The sequence below is a fragment of the Larus michahellis genome, chromosome 9 (genome assembly GCF_964199755.1).
Source record: "Larus michahellis chromosome 9, bLarMic1.1, whole genome shotgun sequence".
Taxonomy (NCBI): Eukaryota; Metazoa; Chordata; class Aves; order Charadriiformes; family Laridae; genus Larus; species Larus michahellis.
In genome coordinates this window covers 51205710-51224558 of record NC_133904.1, presented here as the reverse complement: position 1 = coordinate 51224558, position 18849 = coordinate 51205710, and the positions used below count along the sequence as shown (strand labels likewise).

At 58.3% G+C, this 18849-nt stretch overlaps 1 protein-coding gene across 1 annotated transcript; it reads right to left on the bottom strand.

Annotated features, from left to right (window-relative positions):
- Positions 1-10350: 10350 nt before the first annotated feature.
- LOC141748541 (uncharacterized) lies at positions 10351-18446 on the bottom strand. Its single transcript, XM_074600786.1, has 8 exons — positions 18084-18446; positions 16367-16538; positions 15799-15922; positions 14839-15014; positions 13602-13780; positions 12985-13138; positions 12547-12674; positions 10351-11503 (listed from the first exon to the last, which is right to left on the bottom strand). The coding sequence occupies exons 1-8, from the start codon at positions 18102-18104 to the stop codon at positions 10712-10714; spliced, it is 1746 nt and encodes a 581-aa protein (XP_074456887.1). The 5' UTR covers positions 18105-18446; the 3' UTR covers positions 10351-10711.
- Positions 18447-18849: the final 403 nt, after the last annotated feature.

Here is an 18849-nt window from a genome sequence, read left to right as displayed (position 1 = left end):
CACAGGACGCTACTCTGGTGTGAGGGGTTTATTCAGCTCCTGGTGGCAGCCAACATGTCCCTGCCAGCCCAGGGTGGCAGCTCTGCCTTGACACAGGTCCTGGAGGTCCCCTGGTGTGGGAGAAACACTGTCCCGCACCCCCAATCCTCATGGGACTGTCCCCCTACTCCACGACACCCCTCCTCTGCTGCAGACCCTCTCCCCTTTTCCCCACAAGGGACCGGAGACCTTTCGAAGCTCTGTGCAAACCATCCCACAGCGAGGTGTGGGGTCACGCGTGGATGGTCCCGATGGAAGGCACTGGGGTAGTGGTGGCAGGGGCCGGGCTGGTGGGCAGGCGGCAGGCAGAGCTCCTCCTGTACCCCTCATTTGCTGACACAGTATTTCCAGAAACAAGCTGGGAAAAAAAGGAAAAGACACCCATACGAGAGTCTGCAGCAGTGCTTAGCTACGGCCAAAAAGTTTAAAGGAAGAGGGATATCCATCTCTCCTCCCAGGCTTTCCCTCAGCTTTGAAGTCAGTTCTAGGAGCACGGCCTGGGAGCTGAATGCCTTAGTCCAGACCATGAGCAGCCTCTACCCCAAAACACAGGCACCCATCACCCCAGGCCATGAGCATCCTCCACCCCAAGCCCAGCCCCTGCTTGCCATGTCCTCTGCAGGTCAGTGGTGGGTTGCGTCCCAGGACTCACCTCTCTTGCTGGGTTGCTGAGGGGCCTGGTCCGTCTGGGTAAATCCCTGGCTCTGGAGCTCACCCACTGCCGCCATCTTCCAGAGGACTGCAGCAAGGTCTTCCACCTGCCATGGCACAGCAGCCCCATCCCCTGTGTGGTGCCCATCTGGCAAAACCAGCCTCCAAACCCTTTCCCCTCACTGCTGGACCAGGTAGGGAAGCAGTGTTGGCACCCGAGCGGGATTGCCTCGGTCCCCATTTACTGGCCAACAGGGATGGGGTTTGCTGGGACCTCGTGAGGATCTGGCCCATGGGAGTCCCCTGCCCAGCGGGGTCTCCCTGGGCTGCCCTCCCCGAGGCCAGAGAGGCATTCCCACTCACCGAGCGGTCAGGGACATCCTCCTGGAGAGTGCTTTTATTTCCTGAAAAAAAAAAAAAAAAAGAAATGTCGTGAGCACGCAGGGGCTATGGGTCCAGTGTGGGGGCACAGGAGCCAAGGGAAGATATGTCAGAAGGAGAGGGGACACAGCACCATCACCTGCTTCTCTCCTGCACCCCTGGGGACACCTAACCTGCAGCACTGCTTCATCCTGGATGCAACCCTTCACCTCTCCAAGAGCATCCTAGTGCCTGCCTCCCTCCACGTGTGCCCCTGCACCAGCCCCATCCTCGGGTCCAGGTCACCTTGAGCTCTGGGACTCACCCTTGCCACGAGCTCCTTCCCCTGGTGCAGACAGAGCCTGGTTGAGGTTCCTGGATGGCTGGAGTCCTGCTAGGTGCTTGCTATCAGCCACGAAGCCAACTGCACCCTCAGCCAGGTTAAAATCTGTCAGCATAAGGTCTGGGTTGAATGCGGAGACAGTGACAAGGAGAAAGCGGATCATTTGAGGTGCATTTGTTCCTTCGGTGATGGGACAGAGAGCCTGAGCATGGTCTACAGATCCCGTGAATGACAAGCAGGTTGCCTGAGGGGAACTAGGATTCGTCTCCTCATCTGGCCGTGTGTGCCAGCCCAAGCTAGGAGGCAAAACGCTGGCCACGGCACTGCAGGTGCGGCCTCAGCAGTGTGAGCAGAGGGGAAAGACCCGCTCGACCTGTGGTGTGCTCCTCCTCATGCAGCCCAGGACACTGTTGGCCGCCTTTGCCACAAGGGCACATTGCTGCCTTGTGGTCAACTTGGTGTTGACCAGGACAGCCCTGGTCAACAGCCCTGGAGGTTGTTCCTCCCCAGGGGCAGGACTCATCACTTCTCCTTGCTGAACTGCACAAGGTCTCTCTTAGCCTATCTCTGCATCCTGTCCAGGTCCCTTGGGATGGCAGCACGACCCTCTGGCATTATCAGCCACTCCTCCCAGCTTTGCATCAACTGCTAACTTGCTGAGGGTGTACTCTGTCCCATTGTCCAGGTCATTAATGAAGATGTCAAACAGAGCCATCCCCAGTACTGACCTGCGGGATGCACCACTAGGGCCTGGCCTCCAGCTGAACTTTGTGCCACGGATCACAGCCCTCTGTTCAGCCAGTTTTCAACCCACCTCACTACCCGCTTATCCAACCCGGACTTTGTAATCTCATCTATGAGGATGCTGTGGCAGACAGTGCCAAAAGCCGAGGCGAACAACCTCCACTGCCTGGCGTTGCCTTCAGCATGACTGCAACAGGCAGGTGGAGAAGGTCCCCATCAGCGACCGGGGTGTCCCCTGCCACAAAAGACCCTTCTGCGGGCAGCTCCACAGCACCCCTTTCTGGCCTCACTTAGCCAGGCTGCGGCACCGGTGGGAGCTGAGAAGGGTCAAGTCCAGACCCTCGTTATCCAGGTAACACCTCGGGTAAGTGCAAGCAGAAATTGGGGTGAGTCTGCCCCACCCCATGGCCTGTCTGTCTTCCTCTAAGGAAAGGGATAGTCTAAGGTCACCACAAAAACAAACATCAGGCACAGGGCTACGACTAAGGCAACAAGTCCCTTGCTGTCTGTCTGCATTTAACTGGAAACCAGCTGGTGTGTTGGGGGCTTTCCAGCATCTCACCCTTCACCCACGCCTCCTCCAGCGCCTGCCTCTGCACAGCCCCCAGGAAGCTCCCACCATGCTGCAGGAGCTGAGAAATCCCAAGCATTTGGCCTTGTATTTCCTTTGCCTCGGAGAGGCGGCCAAGCTGCTAATGCTCTGGAAGTCCCCATGAGTCAGCCAAGCGACAAGAGGAGCCTCATGGCTGCTCCTTTCCCCGCAGCACCAGGCAGCTCGTGGCACCGGGGCCTCTCAGGGGCTGCGCAGGTGGGTCTCGGGGATGGGGTCATGCTCTCCTTCAGGGCTCAAGCTCTGCCCAAGTGACCTTTTCTCCAGCATCAGGAAGAACAGTGTCTGAGCTGGTGCTTACCCCGCTGGTCGGTGCTAGCAGTTGGCTGGCGTCGCAGCACCGGGTCCTGTGGCTGCCGGCGAGGCTTGTACCAGCCCCGTGACTGTGAGCAGAGCTCGCCCCATCCGAGACCATCCAGGACACCCAGTGCGCACTGCTTGCTCCCCACCTGAGCTGCAATTCCCTCATCTCCGTGGAGGGTGTCAGAAGAATATTGAGTCTAGAGGGATGTTTTGTTTGTTTGCCCCAGGCTGGCCAGTTCCCAGGGCAACGTTCTCTGTCATCCCAGAGTACCTGGACACGTCCCCCAAACTCTGCTGTCTGCAGATCACAGCAGCCAGAGCAGTCCCTCAGGTACAGGATGGTCTTCTCTTGTCCAACCTGGCCACACTAGGAATGGGATTAGTCCTGCTGGACATACGCTACTCCTAACAATACTGGGGAAAACCTTCCCTGGGCCAGGAGGTCTTTCTGCCCAAAGAGAAGCTGGGGGAGGCTGCACTGCTCTGCATGGCTGCAGCAGCCAAGCCCCCATGAAACACCAGATACGGGACACATGGTTGGAGCCAGCATCCAGTGACAGCCATAAAGTGGTGCACAGGGACAAACCCCACCTGGATCTCAGGCACAAACACCCAAGTCAGCTGTCCTTACCGTGGGCACTGTTGCTTCCAGGGTGGACAGGATAAGCGCTGATGCAGCAAGCCCCCAACAGCACTGCCAAGGTGACGACCACCCTCTGGGAAGGCATCTTCTCTCCTTCTCCAAGCCTTGACCAGTTTCCTAGGAGCCTGTGAGTGAGGGAATGTGAGGCGGTTCTCTTTTATGTCCTCCAGCTCTCTGAGATCAATATGGTCTCATCAGGTGGGTTGTCTTTTCTGCTGGGTTGGCCATCCATCCTGATGACAGGAGGTGACTGGCCCTGCTCCCCCCCGCCAGTTTGATCTCTGTCGCTCTTGAATGAGGACGTTTGACAAATGCTCAGCTGGGTTTTCAGAAGCTCTGCTGTTTACTGTGGGTGTGCTGTGCTGGGTGAGGAAGCGCTACGGAACGCTGGACAGGTTAACCATGCCTCTTCTGGGGTCTGGAGAAGGATCAGAAGAACATGGCACCAACATTTGGACACAACACGTGGATCCACGCTTCCTTTTTGCATGATTTTCTTCCCCAAGGGTTACTAGATATCTTCTGCTCCTTTCACGTCTCATGGCAACATGTGGGCAGTGACAAAGCCTTCAGCCACCTGGGCATCCCGAGCCAATTCTCAGCAGGTGCCAGGTCCCAAATGACAGGACTCAGCAAGTGACAAGGCTCATCCTCTGCAGACAGCAGCAGCTGGAGTTTCCTTGCTGGAACAGTATTTGACCTTGCTGGTGTTCAGAGGAGCCTCTCACCTTATCACAGAAGCTGGCAGCGCAATTCCCCCTTCCAGGGGATGCGTCTGTGAGCTCCAGGCGACCGATGCAGTCCCAGCCCCGCTCGGCTGTGAACATCCAGGCCAGTAGGTCCCTGCAGACTGAAGGGTTCCAGGCTGGATTTCACAGCAACATGAATGTGGTGCAATTCAGAGCCAGCGCTGGAGTCCGGGTAGTTTTGGTTTAGAGTTAAATACTCATTCTTTTGTCTCTGGAAAAAAATGGTATCCTGTGATGGAGGCCTTGTAGCCAGTGTCCCAAAGCAACATCCATGAGACAAAGTCATGAAAAATGGCTTTCCTGAGAACAATACAGAGGTGGTGCACACTCCTCTCAAAAGCTGCAGGTACGGAGACAGACCCCAACCATTCACTGTGTCAGCAGCGACCTGGCCCAGCTCTCCCGTGTCCAGGTTTCTCCAGTTCCCATTTGAGATACCGTCTTATTCACAAACTTCACTTTCAAATTACCATAGTATCAGCCATCTGGAATTGCTCCTAATTAAATCTCTTTGCCTGGAAGGCTTAATTCAGAGAAACCAGTCTGAACCTGGTCCCTTTGGTGACCTCAGCCAGGCCACCTTTGCTGTGACAGCAGCTCGCACCCTTGTTCATACAGTGCCGTGCTTCCTGAGGGCAGTGAGGAAGAGTGTGGCAGACATGAGGCGATTTTAAACTCTCAGGAGCTGCAAATCAACCTCAGGTGTTATTCATGGGGGAGAGGAGACAGAAAGGTTTGTTTGGTGCCTTTCCTACCCCTACCAACACTAGGGCTGCGACAGGTTGAGCAGCACCTGCTTCAGTGGTGCCATGAGGGAAGTCCCTTTGAAATTTTGGTGGGAGATCCGTATTTCTCAGTCTCTTGTGTTCTGTCCTCCTGTTGGGTGGGACGTCGTGGAGCCTTTCCTGAGGAAGATTGGACAGGAAGCTTGGGAGCCTGAACAGCTGTTTTTTAACCAAGAGGCTGACCACGACCCTGCTGACCACAAAACAGGGAGAAAACAGTGTCTGCATGCCCAGGTACAGGGCCTCATTTTTCATAAAGTGGTTGAAGGTGCATTAAGAAGAGATCATTACTTTTGTCTGCAAATCCCTGCCTGTCAGGCGCAGATCAGACTGGGAGACAGATGAGGCGAAACGTTCATCCATCCTGACCAGGCACACCGCTCAGCTGGGACCTGTTTCCCAATAAAAATCCATATCTAGCCTATTTCCCAGCTGCTCCCATCCCCTGGATGCCAGGTTTCATGCCATAAAATGAAAAATCCTGGAGGCAGGCTCATCACTTCTGCTGTCAAGACACGGGCAGGAAGCACAGCCCCAAAAGGGTTGGGGAGAAAGCATGGAAACCCTCTCCAAACTCAGGTGTGCGTCCCGTGAGATGATGTGCACCCAGCCCAGAGGGCAGCTCTGCCCGTGCTGGGTACCACCGGGAGCACGAGCGGTCTTTGTGGGCAGAGAGATACAGATCGGTGTGCCCGGAGCAGCACAAGGGGAGGGGGAAAGCATTGAGCTGAGCCACCCAGTCCATTCCTCGTCCACAGACCAGAAATCCCCTGACATCAGGAGGATGGGGAGCACAAGGGCCAGCCTTATCTCGCAGACCCTGTCTGAGCCTGCTGCTGGGCCAGGGGAGGTTTAGGATGGATATTAGGAAAAATTTCTTCACCAAAAGGGTTATCAAACATTGGAACAGGCTCCCCAGGGAAGTGGTGGAATCACCATCTCTGGAGATGTTTAGAAGATGGGCAGACACGGTGCTGAGGGACATGGTTTAGTGGTGAATTTGGCAGTGTTGGGTTGATGGTTGGACTTTATGATCTTAAAGGTCCCTTCCAACCTAGATGTATTCTATGATTCTGGGAAGAGCAAGGGAGAGCTGTCAGGCTCCTCCATCCGATTCAGGGGAGTCCATCCTGTGGAGCAAGGGGACATGGTGACAGAGCCGGGTGACACATGGCTCTGTCAGCTCGGCTTCAGCAGGGCGCCCATGGCACCTCCTGGATGCAGACACTTGCCACGCATCCCCAGAGGAGGGCACTCCCAGACCAGCACACCAAGTGGGAACAGTATCTCCCTGCAGCCTCCCAGCCCGGAGCTCGGTCCTGGGGTCACCTGGGCACCCCCATCACCCACCTTGGGTCCCGACCTGCTGAGCTACGGGAAAGCTCCTGCCTGCGGAGAAATCACACAGGTCTGGACCAACAAGTTCACATCTCTATCAGCCCTGCACCCTCTCCATGCACGTGCTCCAAACACATCACACTTACTCTGCAGCTTTTGGGGCTTCCCAGCCGAGCCAAGTGGCTAAGACCAGCCATCTCCTGACCTGCTCGCCCAGCACTATGGGGAGAGATGCAGCAGGAACCGGTGCCCTGGGTCACGTCACAGCTCAGACCTGTCAAACCACAAAGCCTTTTTGGGCTGAAGGATGGGATCTGACAGAACAGCTCTGATGCTGCTGCCCCATGCCACTCCAGGGACCTGCCTGGAGCTACAGAGCTGGCACAAGGACGCCTGGCACAGGGTGCTGGATTGCAGTCCCAGGTCCTGTGCCAGGTACACAGGCACATGCCAGACAGTGCTCGGGATGGCTGCAAGGACATGGGGTGGCTCTGGGCTGTCCTGGAGCGCTGGTGAGGTGGCTGCGGTGGCAGGCAGGACAGGCAGGGTGGGCACAGGGCCGGGGCAGATCCAGGGGACGCGCTGCAGCCCAAGATGCCGCTCTCTGCATTTCTGTCTCCCATGGCTTTCAATGGTAAGTAGGGATCTTCCTTTCTTCTGGCAGCCTGCAAAATATTAGGGCTTAATTTTTCCCCGTCATTTCAGGAGCTACAGTCTCCCTCACGTTTGTTAGGTGCTATGTTTCCTATGTTTGCAGCTATGGGCCGGAAAAGTCCCATTAGCCCCCGCATAGCAATTTTCCACTCTCCAATACTTTTAAAAGCTGGCAGCTTGACTCTCTGAGAATTAGTAATAAGAAATACCCTCTTGCATAGTCCTAAAACTGCTGTTTCTAATAAAGAGCTGTTTTCAGCTGCGTTCCTCTCATTCCTTTGATCTGGTACCGGCAGAAGCCGAAAACACCGCCAACAGCGTGGAGAGCAGCCAGGAGCGAGCCTATACATCAGCGTGAGTCAGAGCTTTCACAAACCTCTGCACGAAGCACCTCCAGGCACAGCACTGGGTCCGTGGCCCCCGAGGCCGGCAGGAGGAACGGCGGCCGACCCCGTGCTGTCCTCCGGCACAGCCCCGTCCAAGCCAGGTGGGGGTGTTGAACTGCTGGAGGGTGGGAAGACTCTGCAGAGGGACCTGGACAGGCTGCGTTGATGGGACAAGGCCAGTGGTGTGAGGTTCAACAAGGTCAAGTGCCGGGTCCTGCACTTGGGTCACACCAACCCCATGAACGCTACGGGCCTGGGGCAGAGTGGCTGGAGAGCTGCCCAGCGGAAAAGGACCTGGGGGTGTTGGCTGGTGAGGGGTCTGGAGCAGGAGTCTGGGGGGTGTTCAGCCTGGAGAAGAGGACGCTGAGGGGAGACCTTCTCGCTCTCTGCAGCTCCCTGAAAGGAGCGGGTAGCCAGGGGGCGTCGGGCTCTTCTCCCAAGGAACAGGCCATGGGACAAGAGGAAACGGCCTCAAGTTGCACCAGGGGAGGTTTAGGATGGATATTAGGAAAAGCTTCTTTTTTAAAAGGGTTGTGAAGCATTGGAAGAGGCTGCCCAGGGCAGTGGTGGAGTCGCCATCCCTGGGGGGATTTAAAAGATGGGTAGACGTGGTGCCGGGACATGGTTTAGTGGTGGACTTGGCAGTGTTAGGTTAACGTTGAACTCTATGATCTTAAAGGTCCTTTCCAACCCAGATGATTCTATGATCCTGCTGAAGATGTAAGGCCTGGCCGGGCACCCGGAGCAGGGTGTAATGCAGATACGCTGTGCCCAGACCCTCAGCTGCGCACAGTGGTGGCAGGTCTCCCTTGGGGCACGCCAGGACCTCGCTCCGCTGTGAGCGTCGGACCTTCTTGATGTGGCTCTGCAGAGCTCCGCGAGCCGCTCACACCTCGGAAGTGAAGCAAAACCACACTCTCACAGCCACCTGGAAACTTCAGCTGCTAAAATGCCACCTTGAAATGTCATCAGCCTTTTGCCTTTTTCCACTCTGCATGAACGTTTCTGTTTCATACAGAACAGGGACATCTCAGCTGCTTCAACCACCCCCCAGGCCGGGGTGAGTCCCCGCTGCCGGTGAGTAACTCGCCTGAATCACCTGCGGGGATCCCAGCACGGCCGCCCTGCCAAAAACTCAGAAAAGAGCTGGCTTTCGTTTGATCTTTTAAAAAGACCTGGCAGGCTGCTAGAAAAGCACCGGCTGTGCCCTGGTGCGAGCCCAGCGTCCAACAACAAGGTGGCCATGGGAGCCGGCTCAGTCCCACCGTGCTGGGCCAGTGCCTCCCGGCAAACAGCAGCACAGGCTGGATTGGCACAATGCATGCTCTTTGCTTGGCCTGGAGGACCATTTGCAGGGTCTTCACTCCCAGAGGTCTTGAAACAGAAGCAGGACACACATTTCGGGCACTTGTCAAGGAGGTCATTCCCCGTGAGGTTCCTGTTCACCCGCCAGAAGGATGGCGTGGCTGTGGGGCCTCAGAGGAGGAAAAGCAGACACATGGTTTTGGCTCCCTGAGCTTTGCAGAGCAGTCACAACTATAGATCAAATGCCTCAAAAAGCTTCAAGTTAAAAAAAAAGTAAGAATCGGGATGGCAGGAGGGAAGGTCAGCATGGAACATTTTGCTTGAGGATTTACAGCAATCCGTCAGCTCCTGTGTTTGCCTCAAAACCTCAACTCCTCTGAAGTCTGACTGATTTTAGCATGGGACAATTATTCTGGTTTGGCTTTTAGTTTGCTTTCTGAGCATCTGAAAATTAGAAAGACCATTTCACGTGACCCAAAGGGTTGGCACATACACGTGCCCCAAATTTTCATCTTATCCAAAAGAGAAAGTGAAACAAGCTAAGGAAAATCAGACTCGTGTTTCAGCTGAGCCTCAGAGGAACTTTGTTGGCAGCAAGCAGCATGTGGGTAACGCGTGTGTTCCTTCGGGCAGCTCTTGGGACCATCTCTCTCCTGTTTTAAAAAATGCAGCTCCACCTATTTAATAGGCCACATGTCCTTGCATCTTCACAATGAGAGATTTTGCTAACGAGATGTGCAAATCACCGCTGCCCGCTTTGGAGCGGCATCTCTGCGTGGCGTGGGGACCTCCCTGCCCTGTTAGGAGCCCTTGGATGGGGCCGGTGCTGCTGCAGGACTTGGGCAGGGAAGAGGGTGCCAGGGATGACTCATGGGGTCGGAGCCTGGCCCTGTGCAGCCCTGCTTCTCCCAAAACACTCCCCAGGGCTGGCAGCGCCGTCTCCTCTGTCCCCTCCACCAGCTGCCTGCATGCTGGACACCAATTTCTCACCTGTTCCCAAATCCGGCAGAAATCTTGCGCATCATGGAGCCTGGATTTGTCCCCCAGAGCTGGAATCCACCTGCCTGCTGCAAAGCTCAATGCTGCCCGACACCGGGGATGGGGTTTCCTGTCGCCTCCATGGTCGCAGCTGCAGCCTCAAGAACATCCTGGGGAGTCAACCCCAGGGCAAGGCTCCTCAGAGGTAAATTGCCCCAGGGCTGGTAGAAGAAATAGTAAAACTATCCAGGGGCTGGTGAAGAACCAGCCTTTTCCCACACAGGCCAGCTGTGGGTGTGATTTTCTCCCAGGGGAACCCCAGGTTCTCCTCGTGCCTTTCCCAGGTGCTGCTCAGGCAGGGCAGTGCTGGTTCTGTAACACAGAAAGAATAAGCACAGAAGCCAGTTTTCCATAACAAATTAGTGTCATATAAAAGCCAGCTCCTGTGCACAATCAGTATTTCCAGGCAAGTGAAAAAAAATATCTCTTCTTTAATTAGGCGTTTATATACACATGAGTATATATATAAATATGCATTACTATATACACGGTACACACACACACACACATATATTGATGGATAAATAGAGGAAAGTGTTGGGGCTTCAACTTTGGAATGCATTCCTTATGCTTTGGTTCAACAAGTACCAAAACCACAGAGAGAAGCTGTGAATGATGTCACTCATCCGTGGCAGCCGTGCCCAGAGCATGCCCGTGTCCTGTCCCCAGCAAGGCACAGGCAGGTCCCTGCAGGCAGCCATCGTGGCCGGGGCAGCGCCTCGAGCTCTGCTGGATGCTGTGACCTGTGTGTCCCCACGGCCTGCTATAGCTCACTGTCAGCTGGGGGACGCAGCTCGTAGCCGGAGAAGGCAGCTGCCCGCAGGGTGTCGGGGTGGGATTCAGGCAGCGGGCAGGGGCTGGGGACGCCCGGTGCTGCCAGCTCCAGGTCGCCCTGTTGCAGGGTGCTGTCGCCTGCCTGCAGCTCAGTCCCACGGCCATGCAGGAGCTGGAGAGCGTGGACGAGCTGCCCTCCATCCTCCTCCTCACTGGCCAGCAGCTTCACAGACGTGAGCGGTACCCAGCGCCCTGCCACGCCAAGGCTGTCCTGCAGCTCCTCCTGGGTGACGCTCCTGTCCAGTGTGGGCAGAGGAAGGCAGCTGCCTGCTGCCAGGGCTGGGCACTGGCATTTAGAATAAAGCTGGTGGTGCAGGGAGAGCCATGCCTCGGGTGCCCGGTAGTCCCTGTCACCTGTATATCTGTCTCTGGCCAGTCCCCCCAGCACCGGCTGCTCCAGTACATCATCCCCGTCATGTGCCTCCCCATCCTCCTCCGTCTGCAATGAGACCCAGGAGCCCATGACACGTCCTGGCTGGCTGCGGGGACAGGACAGGTCCCTTCCCTCGAGGCAGCATGGCCCAAACCCGTTGGCACAGTAGCCATTCACGTCCTGGGAAAGGCTTTCTCTGAGGAGCAGCTGGACCGTGGGCACCGTCTGCTCATCTGCCGGTGGCCCACGGGAGGGGAGCACAGCTGTCAGGAGCAGGGCGAAGGGGTCCTCCTCCAGCTGAAGAGTGGGCACCCTGATGGCGACGCTCAGCTCCGTGTTCAGGTGAGCCTGTGGGAAACAAGCAGCACAGCCGTCAGACTCAGCTTGCTGAAACCTCTGCCAGCCTGAGGTGATGAACCGCGCACCCCAAGGAAGGGGATGGTCCTGGGCAGCCCGTCTGCCACACTCGCACCCGGGAGAAACGTGGGCAGGGCTCTGCTCTCTACAGCGTGGGGCTCCGTGCCGGGGGATGGTCACAGAAGTTGTCACACTGCTGCGTTTCAAGCTATGCCCCAGCTGTCAGAGGCTGGTGGAAGATCTCTTGCCTGCTCAGAGACACAAGCACTCCCCGTGCAGAGGCCAAGAGGAATTGGGAAGCAAAGGGCGCTGGCACTGAGTGGGGCAGGGCAAGCGGAGCAGGCTGACACCTCCTCTCCACGCTGGCACAGGGGACTCCTTCAGCTTAGCAAGTTGCTTTTGCCCCCAGAGTGCTCAAAGGGCTGCTCAGCCCGGGCTGCTGCCACCCCCAGCACCGGGAAACCGGGATGCAGGGAAGAAAGTGGGACTCAGGGAGAAAGGCTGTCCTGGTGACTGTTTCCACAGGGCTCAGTCCTGCCGACCCAGGACGAGTTTGGATCAGCTCAGCAGGGCTGCAGCCCCAGGAACCTCTCTGAGCCTCGGGACCGCGTTTATCCCAAGGGCAGAGCAGCGAGGGGCCGCATCTCACCCAGGCCAGGCTGCCCCAGGGCAGCCCCACTCTCTGCTTCTCTTCCCTCTTTCTCCCCTTCAAGCTGTGGTAGGTGGACATGCAGGCAAGCCAAAGCCAACTGCCTAAAGCAGGAGGCTCCTAACACCGAGGGCTGTGCTCGCAGGCTACCTGCTGCCCGAGACACCCTCCTCCAGTTACCCATGGATGACTGATGCATCCCACCAGCATCTTCTCCAACACAGCAAGGCCTGGGGATATGGTGGGTCAGACACCTGGGCACTGAGAGGGGTTTGGTAGTGCAAGAGGTGGAGGGAAGGAGGTGCTGAGCCCCTGCAAACGCAGGAGACCCTGGCTCGGCCACAACACACGCAGGACGGAGGCTGGAACAGGATCGTTCACTCACGAGCGTTTTCGGGAGGCGCGTCTCTGCGGGGCTGGGGAAGATGTACAGCTGGACGCAGCAGGGTCCGGCCACGCACAGCAGCAGCAGGAAGACACCACCCATAACGGCAAGGAGCAGCCAGGGAAAGCCTGCCAGGAGGTGACAATGGGCTGAGGGGTGGAAGGACCCCAGCCGGCATCCCCCCCCAGCCCGCCCTACACCAGCGCTTCCCCAGAGCCCCCGCGCCAGGCTGCGACATTCGAGGAGGAGGTGCGGGGCAAGCCCAAAGCGGATGGCGAGAGAGCACCTCCCCAAGAAAGGTCTCCGCAGGGTGCTACTGGGCCACCAACCCTGACCAGAATGGCTGGGGGCAGGTGACCCACATCTCCACCTGTGTCCACGCCGCAAACAGGACCTGAGATGCACCCGCAGTGTCTGAGCCGGTGAGAGAGCTCCCACCTGCGGGGCTCGGTGGTGTCACCATGCACTGCTCGGCCTCCCGGCTCTGCTCCCTGGCCATGTCCACGGCTGTCGTCCGGATGCAGTACTGCGTGCTGGGCTTCAGGTACCTGAAGGTGCAGGGTGCATCGCCCCCGCTCTGCTTGCAGGGCACCTGGAAGTAGAGGGGATGTGTGGCCATGGTGGCTGGGGATGGGGTCTGTGCACTGCTCCACTCCCCACTGCGGCCTTGACACCCTACTTGCCCCACCGCGTGGAGCACGGACCCTCCCTCCTTGCCCCCCCCCCACCTCCAGATCTTGTTTCTTCACCCCAGGAGGCGTTCGGGTCCCAGAGCACCTCGTTAAACACCTACTGCAGGCTTTCACCTGAACAGAAATCATTATGGGTTTTTCTTATTCATGCAGTCTGGAACAGGAAAGGGGTCTCGTGCCATCCCCAGGCTGTGAGCCCCAAACTGGGAGTGCAAAGCATCTCACACCCGCTTGCAGGGTGCGGGCAGGGCCGGGGCAGCTCCACGGGCAGGGGCACTGCCACAGGACACGGGCATCTCTGCAGCACCGGGGGACCGTTCGTAGGTCCCGCGCACCCTCAGCCTTGCCCACCCCGCCACGTACTTGCTGGATGAGCACGTCCCCTTCGTACAGGCTCAGCCAGTACCACAGCTTCCACAGCACGTGTCCCACCGGCTTGTAAGAGCCGTTTTTGCTTCGGTAGGGAGTGAGCGGCGTGGTGATATTTATGCTGAGGACGTCACCCTGGAGCAGCCAGGACAAGGTGGGGGGGCCCACAATTGCTGTAAGGAGGGGAAAAAAGGTGGTCAAGGAAAATTAAGCCCTTCAAACCAGAAGGCAGGCATCTTGTTTCTCCAGAAATGATGTTTTCCTCTTGGACATTGCACTCCCAGCACACAGAAACTTCCTCAGGTCTATCCTGGTGGCACTTTGTGCTGTGAAACCAGCTCTAGAAACAGCGGCCACTACGTCTTTGTGACAGCCCGCGCTGCTTCTGCCTCCTCTGGCCACAGCAGCGCAGGCCAGGACAGACCCGCTCGCACCTCCGGCTCCCTGCTGCTGAGCACTTCACCCCTGAGCCAGCCGACGATGGTCGAGAGACTCGCTGTGGAGGGCAGCAACTGCTCTTTTGGATGAGTGCATCTATTTCCATACTGGTTGGATGCAGAGGGAATGAAAAATGGAACCCAAACGGCCGAGGTACACCCCATTTTAGCCACCTGCACGTTCAGTTCACCACAACAGCCCCCTGTGAGGTGAGTTACGGGAAGGTCCTGATGATTTTCCTTCCTCCAAAAGACAGTGAGGCTGTTTGGACAGGACAGCCAGCCTGTGACTGAGAAGAGGCAGGTTCCCACACCTCCCCAACACGGCAGCCAGGGCAAAGGCGGTGCTGGAGGGACGACTGCCTTCCCCAGCCCACGCCAGCTTTGCCTTGCTGGAACAAAAGTGCCCTCACCCAGCATCTCCCGGACCCACGGCAGGGACGAACAGGGGATGCTCTTAAAAGGCAAGCCTGGAGGGTCATCCTCTTTCCTACCCCATCTCGCTGCATTCTCCAGAGATCCAAATTCCCACAGCACCTCAGTGGCCTGGGGCCTCCCGTCCGCGGTCCTCACCTCACTGTGTCTCCTCCTGTCCCTTTGCTCTTCAGCCAGCCCTTCTCCAGCAGTTCTGCTCCCATCTCTTTCCTCCAGCTGGGACTTGTGGCACTTTTCCCACCAGTACCTTCACATGATTTCCCACCGTATCCCACCAGACCCCTCCAAGGACCCCTCTCCCCATTGCCCCCACCCCGGGAAGAGCAGGAGCCCAGCTGAAGGCGCTCCCTGGTCCTTACTGTCTCTGTACAGCTGCAGCTCATTGGAATAGACCCACTTGGACGGCTCTCCTCCGGCCACCGCTCTCACCCTTGCCCAGTACATATCATGGATGTTGTCAAAATGCAGCTCACACGCCCAGGAGGAGCCGGTGCTGTTCCCCCAGCAGGCATCTGCCTTGGTCCAGCGAGAGTTTCTGCACATGGAGAAAATACAAGGATTTCTCCTTTTTGGCACCTTCCTAGCCAAAAAGGAAGGCTGCGTAGCCATTGCCATCCTGTCCAAGTGGAAAGCGTGGGAGAGCACAGATATTGGCCAACAGCATCCCGGGCTGCATTAGGAAGAGCATTGCCACCAAGTCCCCTCTCACGGGCACTGGTGGGACGGCACCTGGAGCGCCATGCCCTGACCTGTGCTCTCCGCTACAAGAAAAACACGTCCATGCCAGAGAGAGCCCACTGTAGGGCCAAAAAGGTCACCAAGGGGTTGGGGCATCTGTGGTATGAGGGAGGCTGAGTGAGCAGGGACTGCTTAGCCTCAAAAGAAGGCGGTGTAGGTTGGGGAGTCTTATCAGTGTGACGGAGTAAAGATGGAGACTTCTCAGTGCCCAACAAAAGGGCAAGAGGCAGTGGGCACAGGTTGAAATACAGGAAATTCTGTTTAAACATAAGGGAAAAGAAACCCAAAACCCAAACACACCCTCTTTTGTTTGTTACTGGGAAGGTGACTAGGACAGGGAACAGGCTGCCCAGGCAGGCTGTGGAGGCTCCGTCCTTGAGCCTTAGCTCAAAACCCAACCGGACACATTCCTAAGCAGGGGTTGGGTGAGTTGGTCCCTGGGGTGCCCTGCCAGCTCTGCTGTTCTGTTACTCTACCACATTTACTGCCAGACAACAACCCTCTGGCTGCCGGGGTGCCCGACAGCCCTCTGCCAGGGCGCGGGGGACACGAGCCACCTCCATCCCCCCCTCCCCACCTACCGTTGTCTCCTCCACTCCACCTGGTACGTGGCATCGCCGGGTGTGCCGGGGTCCGTCCCCCAGCTCAGGCGGACGTGGAAGTTCTGTGCCTCCAGCCTCACGTCCCGGGGAGGCAGCGGGGTGCCTGGGCAGGGGGGAAGCAGAGGGGCGTCAGGCGGCTCCCAGTGGGGGCCCCGCTCCTTCACCGGTCACTGCGTGGCCATGCTGCAGGGGGTCTCCCTGCTTGGCATCAGCACTGTGGGGGCTCCCCCCACCCTACCACCCCCACCTTCAGTCCCGCACGGGAAACCCTGATTCCCTGCCAGGCTCAGGCAAGTGCTGGCTGCCAGCACGGCGCTCAGCATCCGCATCCCAGGAATCTTTTGCATGCCCTGGATCATCCTATCCCAGTCCCGAGAAAGGCACTGACACCCCGATGTGGTTGCTGGCAACCCTGGAGTTTTCTTTCCCATCACACCTTGAAAACCACTTGGTCCCCTCCACCCTGCAAGAACCTTCTGCAGGTCTGAGAGTTGTCCCTGTGCTTCTCCCCCCCACTGCAGCCAGGGCCACCCCCGGCCGGACTTACCCTGGAGCAGGGCGCAGGTGGCCAGGGACAGCAGCAAGCTCAGGACAGGGCTCATCCCGCTGCGCCCCGTCCATCTGCCCCCAGCTCTACGCTGCCATTCTGGGTGCCGCGGCCAGGGGACGGGGGTGCCAGAGCTGTCCTGCCACCCGCAAACACGACAGGCAGGTGGAACCTGGGATTAGAGAAAATAGTTTTCCTGAAACTGTGGCCAGTAACACCCGCCGCAGGCGTGCCTTGCACACAGGGGCTGTGTGCCCAGCCGCAGCATGGAGGTGCCCGCTGCAGAGGGGCAGGGGACCCCCTGCTGCCCCCTGGCATGGGGTGAAGCACCAGTGGGGCACATGCCCTTGGGGACAGTGGGCAGCCGCCACACTCTGACATGGCGCCCTGCACATGCCACAAGGAGTTTCCGCTGCACCCACCTCTAGGTGGTCCCTTGCGGCGTTTGGTCCCTCCCTAAAGGCAGCGAGACTTCACACTGCCAGTGTCACCGGGACGTGGGACTGAGAAAGCTCCTGGCCTGATGCTCCCACCGCCCTGGCAGTGACTCAGCCCCACTCTGGCATGACTCACACTGGCACAACCGGTGATGCCACCGCCATGACGCCCCCAGCCCTCCCACAGCCTCTGTGGGACAGGGAGGGTGCCACGCGTGCCCGCACCTGCCAGCGCCCCACGGGGCGCCGTGTCCCGAGCAGAGACCTTGGTCTGAGCCATGGCAGAGGCTGGTCCCACCTGCACAGCCCCAGGGGGACACCGGGGCAGTGCTGTGGCACCTACGGCCCCGCTTCCTCCTCCCTCTCTCCAAAACCCGGCCTTGCCCCACCACTCAGATACCGGGGAGTTTCTTTCCCAGCTCTTGACAGCTACGGAGGTAACCTTGCTCTCTGGGAAGAGATGTGCAAGGGCTTTGAGGCCACCACTGACCTCCTGGTCCTGACAAAGGCAGGGAGCCCGGGGCCACCTTCAGAGACTGATGGGTGGGAGCATCTCCCTAGCTGGACTGGACATCCATGGGGCTGGCTTACTCCCACCTGCTGTCTCTTGATCTTCCCTTTTTATACTGACTCTGCATTAACATTACGAGATCAACCGCCTTGGCAGGTATCTATGAACTGCTTTCCCCATGTTTGCTGTCCCTTGAAGCGTTCAGAGCTGGAAACAAGGAGGAGCAGCCCGCAAATGGGGATGGGCAGCTGCAAGTCGTGGGCAAGTGCTTCGAGCCCTGAGGTGAGACCTCCAAAATGCCGGAGCTGAACCTCGGGCGGTGGGTTCATGGCTTTCCCCTGCTCCGAGGCCAGCACAAGCCCTCCTGGTTTGCAGCAGGCCCCCGGTGAAGGCAGCAGGCATCTCTACAGAGGGAGAAGGGGCCCCAGGACCGTTCCCGAGACACGCGGAGCAGCAAGTCAGGGAGACCCCAGGACACAGCTGCCTGCGCGGGCAGGGACAGGGACGGGGATGCTCCTGCCACAGGGGTCAGCGCTTTCACAGCAGTGAAGGTCGCCCCAGGACAGTCCCTGCCAGCCCCTGCTGAGCCCAGTGTGCCCGGTCCCCCCTGCCTTGGCAAGAGGGGAAAAAATCCTGCACCCGTTTCCCACGTTGTGGCTTCTGTAAAAATACGGTTTAGTGGGTGCCCCATTGACTGATACTGCGGAGATGGAACCCCCCTTCTCCGCCCACATCCCCCCTCGCCCCAAGGCGCCAGCGTCCCCCCTACCTCGGGCCAGCAGTGGCTCATCTGACTCCGGCCGCACCAGGGAACTGCCGGAGCAAACGCAGCGGTGACATCGCGCCCACCGTTCTCTGCTCAACACAACCGCCTTCAGCTCAGCGACCCCGCGTCAGGCTCCCAGCACTCAATGGAAACAGGGTCGGGTCTGCCCAGCTCCCAGAGTCCCTCCAGCCAGGGGACAGCCGCGTCCTCTGTGCCACCGCGCCGGGAGGCTGCGGGAGATGTCCCACCACACGTGATTTGGCTTTGGTGGTTCGTGCACTTTTTCTTCAGTCAGGTTTTGTTTTTTTTCTTCCTTCCTTCCTTGTTGAGGGTGTCTCATCTGGCTGCAGGCTCCTCGCCCAGCTCAGCAGTGCCCTCTGCGAGCGAGTAGTGAGAGGCAGCCCGTCCCCAGCACCGCGGCTGCACCCAGCGCCCGCGCCCTGTGCCCACGACCCCCTCCCAGGGACCACCAGTGGCCTGAGGACAGACGGCAGCAGTACAGGGACTGAGCCAGGACCAGGGCTGACACATGGGCAGGACACAAGCCAGGCCGTCGCCACAAAGCCAACGCCGGGAGGAGGTTCTATCTTTGCCAACACCAGTGCTGCTGAGCTGGGACCCTGCGCTGCCTTAGAGACCCCCCCCCCAACGAACATGCCACAATCCCCGAGCCTTTGGCAGCCCCTTGGGCAGAGAAAGCAGCATGGCTTACGCTTTCCGAGAGCGTAACACTGTGTAACAAAACAGAGCCATCACCCATGGCACCGCC